General features: G+C 43.5%; 1 protein-coding gene across 1 annotated transcript in view; it reads left to right on the forward strand.

The window, feature by feature from the left end:
- Window positions 1-6,076, forward strand: part of acvr2ba (activin A receptor type 2Ba) — a 239,217-nt gene extending 233,141 nt beyond the window's left edge. Inside the window, exons 10-11 of the mRNA XM_068052075.1 lie at window positions 1,948-2,078; window positions 5,198-6,076. Coding sequence (XP_067908176.1) covers window positions 1,948-2,078; window positions 5,198-5,392 — 326 coding nt within the window. The 3' untranslated portion in view covers window positions 5,393-6,076. The remainder of the gene's footprint in view (window positions 1-1,947; window positions 2,079-5,197) is intronic.
- Window positions 6,077-8,245: the final 2,169 nt, after the last annotated feature.

An 8,245-nucleotide genomic window follows, 5' to 3' on the forward strand; every position in this document is an offset into this window, starting at 1 on the left:
TTGGGCCTCAACACCAAGGTCACGGGTTGTAGGTTCCGGTACAATCCAAAGGTCAAATGGGCCATTTTGATTACTGAAGAGCAGGAAGCATTCATCTACCTGAAGGGCGGGGTCTCATCTGATTCTGGGGTCAAGAGGTAGCTTCACTCAGACCGTGCCTGTCCTAAAATGGCATTACCCTGGAGCTTGCTTTCTAATTCATTCTATGTCGCTGGAATTTACTGCCCATCCCAAGTTGGCTCGAGAAGGTGGTGGTGATGGGCAGATGTCCAAGGCAGCAGCACAGGTAGATAAAGTGGTTAGGAAAGCATATGGGATACTTGCCTTTATTTGCCGAGGCATAGAATATAAGAGCAGGGAGGCTATGATGGAGCTATATAAAATGCTGGTTAGACCACAGCTGGAGTACTGTGTCCCGTTCTGGTCACCACACTATAGGAGGGATGTGATTGCACTGGAGAGGGTACAGAGGAGATTCACCAGGATGTTGCCTGGGCTGGAGCATTTCAGCTATGAAGAGAGACTGGATAGGCTAGGGTTGTTTTCCTTAGAGCAGAGAAGGCTGAGGGGGGACCTGATTGAGGTATACAAAATTATGAGGGGCATTGATAGGATAGATAGGAAGAAACCTTTTCCCTTAGCAGAGGGGTCAATAACCAGGGGGCATAGATTTAAGGTCAGGGGCAGGAGGTTTAGAGGGGATTTGAGAGTGGTTGGAATCTGGAACACACTGCCTGAAGGGCTGGTAGAGGCAGGAACCCTCACAACATTTAAGAAGTATTTAGATTAACACTTGAAACGCCATAGCATACAAGGCTATGGACCAAGTGTGGGAAAATGGGATTAGATTGGATGGGTGCTTGATGGTTGGTGCAGATGCGTTTGGCCAAAGGGCCTGTTTCTGTGCTGTCTAACTCTGTCTTCTTGAGCCGCTGGTAGCGGTTTGATACAATTGCTTGGTCGGATGTTTTAATTGAATGGTAAGAGACAACCATCTTAGTGTGACAATGGAGTCACATATAGGTCAGATCATGTAAAGATGGCAGGTTTCCTTCTCGAAAGGGGCATTAACATCCTGATTGGGTTTTTATAGCAATCTGCTACATGGTCACTTACCTACTCCTGATTTTTTTAACTAATTCAGGTTCTCAAGTTTCCATAGTGTTGAGATTTGAACTTGTGCTCTTGAATCATAGAAACTTACAGCGCAGATGGAGACCATTTGGTCCATCATGCCTGTGCTTTCCTTTTGAAAGAGTAGTCGTGCCTAGTCCCAGATCCTCATTTCTGGTCCGTAACCCTGTAAGTCCTCAAGTACCTGTTCCAACACTCTTAAAATTATTTATGCAATCAGGTTTGACCACCTTTTTTTGTGTAGTGTTCCAGATACTGACAACTCTTGAGTGAAAGAAGTCTCCTTGTCCCGTCTCTAGATCTACTGCCAATGATTTTGAATCTATGACCTTTGGTTATTGACCCACTCGCCAGAGGGAATAGTTTTTCTCAGTCTACTCTATCAAAACCTCTCATCGTCTTGAACACTTCTATTAGGTCACCTCTTTACCTTCGCTGTTCCAAGGAGAACAGTTCTAACTTTTCTTGGTTCAGTAGGAAACCCACGACATCATACTGGTGAAATCCCAGGTTTTAATTCCCATGGAAAATCTGGACAATCCTCAACTGCTTGAGGACAGGCCAGGGAAGATGTGGCCACTTGCTCCACAAGTGGAGCATGAGGACCAGCTCAACTTGTGACTGTGTCCATCCAAGTCAGACCATCGCCCAGATATTGAACTTTTGCACTAAGAGATCCATTCCTGCTGGTATCACACTGCCCCAGCTGAAGCCATTGAATGGATTGTCAACCTTGACATTGAACTATAACTGCTTCCCCTGGCCGTACCAGTCCAAGTTAAGTTATCTTTTCTTGCCTCTCTGTTTGCACAGGGCCCGTTGACGAGTACATTTTGCCATTTGAAGAAGAGATTGGTCAACACCCAACACTGGAGGACCTGCAAGACGTGGTCGTCCACAAAAAATTGAGGCCTGTCCTGAAAGAATGCTGGTATAAGCATCCGGTGCGTATCGACAGCCCGCTGTTGCTTGATTGCCTACCTGATAAAGATTTGTACAGCTACGTTTGTTTGCTCGTTTGTTGGTGTCATTATCTTCCGAGAAGGTTGGCTGCCACGGATCTCCACCTCTGTCCCCGTGCTGTCCTTACACATTCTGCATAGCTCAACTTCATCCAGTCCATTATATCCAACATCCATTATCTTCTCTGCTTCCCTCTCCTACGTTTTAGTTTAGTTTAGAGATACAGCACTGAAACAGGCCCTTCGGCCCACCGAGTCTGTGCCGACCATCAACCACCCATTTATACTAATCCTACACTAATTCCATATTCCTACCACATCCCCACCTGTCCCTATATTTCCCTACCACCTACCTATACTAGGGGCAATTGCTAATGGCCAATTTACCTATCAACCTGCAAGTCTTTGGCATGTGGGAGGAAACCGGAGCACCCGGAGGAAACCCACGCCGACACAGGGAGAACTTGCAAACTCCACACAGGCAGTACCCGGAATTGAACCCGGGTCGCTGGAGCTGTGAGGCTGCGGTGCTAACCACTGCGCCACTGTGCCGCCCTCTGTCAATCTTTCCTTCCAATAATTGCCTCTGTCTATATACAGGTCTAATGATGTGACTGAAGTATTGTAGCTTTCACTGTTTGATGTTATGCACTAATTTCCTCTTTCTCTACAGCTATGTTACACAGTGATGAATCTTGGTAGGAAAAGGCTAGCTATGTATCGAGTTTGTTCATTCTGGGAGCTGCACATCTGTCTGGATGCAGCTGTGCTCGCAAGTTAGAATTAAAAGAAGCTTGAAAACATTTTCCTTTAATGTCAATGGTTCCCTAACTGAATTCTCCTGAAAAAGCTCCCAAAGGATCTTTTTTTAGGGGTTTTTAGTACAGTTACGCAAAATATGTCAAAACATAGGTTTAGCCCTAAACTTCAGGTTTTATTTTGTGAGGATAGCTTGCTGAACTCCGTTTCATCCCTTTGCTTTTCAGTCGAGGCTCTGTGCTGTGTGTGCTGCTCCTTCATCTTAATTCCTCAATTAAAAAAAAAACAAGCGGCAATTCATGTCCCAGTAAAGGAAGAGGAAGAAGAAACATTTGATAGCATTCTTGGCATTCTCAAATATCCTGCAGCAAGGTGTTTTGTCAGTGAACATGGCAGCCAGTTTGCACACACAAAGCTCCCTGGACATCAGAAGGAATCCTTGCTCTTTGAAAAGTGCCATGGGATCTTTTAGGTCCACCTGATCTGTAAGGAAGGAACTTGCTTTAGCATCTCATCTCAAAGGCATCGTCTCTTCCAGTACTTAATACTGCACTGATACGTCAGCCTGGGCTTATGTACTCAAGTTCCATATTGGAGTTTAAGCCCACAAACTTTCAGACTCGGAGTCAAGAGTTCTACCAACAGCGGAGACTAAAACTGAACCCAGAGCGCAAGGCCTAACAAGGGCGGCACAGTGGCGCAGTGGTTAGCACCGCAGCCTCACAGCTCCACCGACCCGGGTTCAGTTCTGGGTACTGCCTGTGCGGAGTTTGCAAGTTCTCCCTGTGACCGCGTGGGTTTTCGCCGGGTGCTCCGGTTTCCTCCCACAGCCAAAGACTTGCAGGTTGATAGGTAAATTGGCCATTGTAAATTGCCCCTAGTATAGGCAGGTGGTAGGGAAATTGAGGGAAGGTGGGGATGTGAGAGAGTAATGGGATTAATGTAGGATTAGTATAAATGGGTGGTTGATGCTCAGCACAGACTCCGTGGGCCGAAGGGCCTGTTTCAGTGCTGTATCTCTAAATAAAAATAAATATATAAACAGAACTCACATAAAATAACTTCAGTGATCGTACTCCAAGTTGGAGCCTTCCTATGGTGAATGCTGTGAAGAAGTTGCCTTCCTGTCCTTCATATAATATTGTCGGCTGTGGCTCAGTGGATAGCACTCTTGCCTCTAAGTCACGAGGCTCTGGGTTCAAGTCCCACTCAAGGCTGACACTCCAGTACAGTACTGAGGGAGTGCTGCACTGTCAGAGGTATGGTATTTTGGTGATGTTAAACCGCGGGTCCATCTGCCTGCTCGGGTGGTTATAAAAGATCTTCCATGGTACTATTTTGAAGAGGAGCAGGGGAGTTCTCCCCAGTGTCCTGGCCAATATTTAGCCATCAATCAACATCATTAAAAAAAACATAATCTGGTCATTGCATTGCTGTTTGTGGGAGCTTGCTGTGTGCAAATTGGCTTCGCGTTTCCTTATTTACAACAATGACTACACTTCGAAAGTACTTCATTGGCTGTAACGTGCTTTGAGATGTCCGGTGGTTGTGAAAAGCGCTATATAAATGTAAATTTTTTTTCTTCTTTAAAATGTAACAGCAATTTAAAGATGGCAGAGTTTGTGCCAACAATAACTTGCAATTTATATAGCGTCAAGTTGCTTCACAGTTATCAGGCAAAGTTTGACACCAAGCCCCATAAGGAGATATTGGGACAGGTGGCCAAAGGTGTGGTCAAAGAGAGAGGTTTTAAGGATGGTCTTAAAGGAAGAAAGGGAAAGATCGGAGGAGAAGTTTAGGGAGGGAATTCCAGAGTATGGGGCCTAAGCAGCTGAAGGCACGGCTGGTAATTGAGGGGGCGAAGGCCATCGGGGATGCATAGGAGGCCACAATTGGAGGAGCACTGAGTTCTTGGTTAACATCAAGCAACCAATTCTTCCGAAGTTGGATAGTCCTGGGCCAGTAGTTAGGACACAGGTATGGTAGTGTAGTGGTTATGTTATTGGACTAGTAATAGAGGGGCTTGGGCTAATAATGAAGAGAATAAGAGCTCAAATGTCACCACAGCAGTTTAAGAATTTGACTTTAATTTTAAGGTAATTGGCAAAAAGAACTAGAGACGAGATGGGGAGAATTTTTTTTTACATAGTTGAGCACACTGCCTGAAAGGATGTGGAAACAGATGCAAATATATACTTGAAAGGGGAAAAGAATTGCAGGGCTCGGGGAAGTAGCACTAATTGGTAGCTCCTTCAAAGAGCCAGCACGGGCACGATGGGCCGAATCATGTGCAGTATCATTATGATTCCTAAATTTGCATTGTGTTTTCCCCTTCCCGACAGGGATTGGCACTGTTTTGTGAGACAATTGAAGAATGCTGGGACCATGATGCGGAAGCACGGCTCTCGGCTGGCTGTGTCGTGGAGCGCATTTCACAGACGCGTAGACTGATCAATGGCACTACCTCTGACTGCCTGGTGACTATGGTAACAGCCGTCACGAACGTGGACCTGCCACCCAAAGAGTCCAGCATCTGAGTCTCATTTTGGAAAAAAAAAAAGAGAAGAGACAAACAAAAATAATAATCTGTGTCTTTTCCCAGACTCGGTGGAAATCGAACCATCGAAGCAACACAGCTGCTATTTTAACCTGACGTTTTTTTTTTAGTTGTTCTTGCGGATTCGGAACAATTTACCAGCACACTACTCTACTGTAATTAATGGACATCTCAGCATAAAGCATTCAGGAACCGACAAGTGAATGCAGCAAAAAAAAAACAAACAGGTGCAGGTACCTCAGACTCGAGTCCATTTCAGGCGTATGGGTTTCTTTTCTCCACTCATTTGTAGCTTTTCTGTCTTCTTGACAGCATGTTTGTGACGTTTTTTTAAAACAGAAACACAGATATGAAACCTGTATCACCTGCAAAAAAAAAAAACGGGAAGAAAATGCTGCAATTATAGGAGGAAACTTTTAGACTGTTACAAGCGATTTACCTTCCTCAAGGGATCTACATTTTGACAGTGAGTGCTAAAATGGTAAACATGTCTTTCACGGATTGAACGGGTGTCACTGTACATGCACACACACGCGCGCACACACACGTACACACACACACACATGGAGGGAGAGGTTGTAACAAGCTCTTAAGTGGGTGGTTTTATGATGGGAAGAGAGTAACGGGGAGGGAGGAGTTAACAAACTTTGCAGCATTTGGACAAAAACAAAAATAAAGTAGCTACGAACGTCTTTCTCAGGTAACCGGTAAAGTGGGGGGGGGGGGGATTGTTTTTTTTTGAGGCGGGGGGTGCGTCATCATCCACAACCACAAAAAAAAATTGTTTATTTTGTCTTAAAAGAGGTGCATATTTTATGGCCACATTTACGTACGCCATAAGCAGTTTAGCGAGTGAATGTCCCTAATGCTGCTCTTTTAATGCGTTTTATTTTGCAACACATGCAACATTCAGAAGACGAAAACACACAACAACAACAAAAACGTGGCTTCCGAGGTTTTAACGAGAAAAAAAATCATGACCACAGACCACCTCAAAAACCAGAAATACCTCAGATTTTTTCTACCTGTATGATTTTATTATATAATTTGTTAGTTGTGTTGTCTGTAGTGCTATTTTAATGTAAGTTGGCTTTTATGACAAGGGAGTTTAATAAGTTCCAAATTCTTAGGAAGTGCTACCATTTACCTTGTAAAGCACCGTTGTAAATAACTGTATGCAGTTGTGGATATTGGCTATAAGGTACTTGGGCATTATCTCTTTTTTGTGCTAGCCTCCTGTTTCTTCCAACCCCTCTATTTTTGTAACTTTGGCATCTCTTGTGAATGTTTTCACAAGAAGGAGGTTTTCTTTCCTTTTCGATAACTAATAATCCTTCCCATGCGGCTAAATTTTACTGTGCAGCAGTTACCTTCTGAACACGTTTGGACAAATCTTTCTTTTCAGAAGTTCTTTAAGTCTTTCTCTCTCCCTCTCAATTTGTATTCCCCCTCCCCGCAGCCCCAGGTGCCATATTGTTAACTAACAGGACGAATAATGATGTGAGACTAGTGAGATTTATTTTAGCAATTGTTTAGTGAGGTTTTATTGAGCGTGATCTCTCTGCTAAATGTTCACAAAAATGCCAATACCAGCTTTTCTTTTTCAAAAGAACTGTTTATCTTCTGAGGGGCAAGCACTGTCGAATAGATGTTGAAAACTGCAGCCTTTATTTCCCATTCTATACATGTACTTTCAGGCCAGTCTAAACTAATTTTAAAATTTGTGTGTGCAGTTTTGAAGCATCGCCCCAGTAGTGTAACTTTCAAGCAAATAAATGAGTAGGTTCAGTTACTGACTTTTAAAATCTGAAACGGAGACCAAAGACTTTCAACACGTCGAATCTTACAGCACAGGATGAGGGCATTTGGCCCATCGTACCTGTGCCAGCTCTTTGAAAGAGCTATTCAATTAGTCCCACTCCCCCTTGCTCTTACCCCCATAGCCCTGTGTGTTTTTTTTTTTTTCTTTTTAAGCATATATCCAATTCCCTTTTGAAAGTTATTGAATTTGCTTCCTCCACCCTTTCAGGCAATATATTGATTGAATTTATTCACAGACAGAAGAGGAAAGATTAAACTCTACATTGTAAGTATTATGTGCTAGTTATTGCACTACTCATCTTAACTGCTGTGTAGTTTAGAGAGTCTTAAGTTTTTGTGCCTGGCGATTTGGACACTACCGCTGAGGTTTCTGCCTGGCTCCACGTAAAAGCTTTGGTCCTCTTTCACGAATATAGTCCATGCTGCTCTCTTTCAACTGATAATGCAGTCAAGTAAATGTTTCAGGTTGAGCAGCTCAGTGCAGTTTGCTACACGTAGCTGAAGATCCCACATTGGAAGCCTGGGCTGACTTCTTTGCACTCTGGTGCCTTTTGAGTGTCAGTAAATGTCATTGACCTGTCAATTGCATTAAGCTCCTAGATTCCCTAGCCTTTAATCCATGGCTCCAATATGCTTAGCCTCCCCTTTCAACCCTGATCTCTACACCTCCATCTTAATGATCCTCATCACTCCTGCCTTTTTACATCAGCAGTGGGCCATGTATCAGAGAAATGATGTTCAGATATTTGTGCAAAGTCCTCTTGCAAGTTGTTGAGACGCTAACTTGGGTATATTTAAGGGGTAATCCTTATTTTAAATTAAATATGGGCGCAGTTCTCTGAGTATATTTTAAATACAAAAGGACGTGCACACCTGAAGTAGACAAGAACACAAAGCTGTATTTGTTTCTGTGAACATGGTAGGAAAGTTTCAAATGAAAGAAAATTTCATGTGAGTAAGATGCTTTTGCACCAAAAATTATAAATTCTGAAGGAATTATCGAGTACCAGTG

Source organism: Heterodontus francisci, chromosome 2 (genome assembly GCF_036365525.1).
Source record: "Heterodontus francisci isolate sHetFra1 chromosome 2, sHetFra1.hap1, whole genome shotgun sequence".
In the NCBI taxonomy this organism is placed as follows: Eukaryota; Metazoa; Chordata; class Chondrichthyes; order Heterodontiformes; family Heterodontidae; genus Heterodontus; species Heterodontus francisci.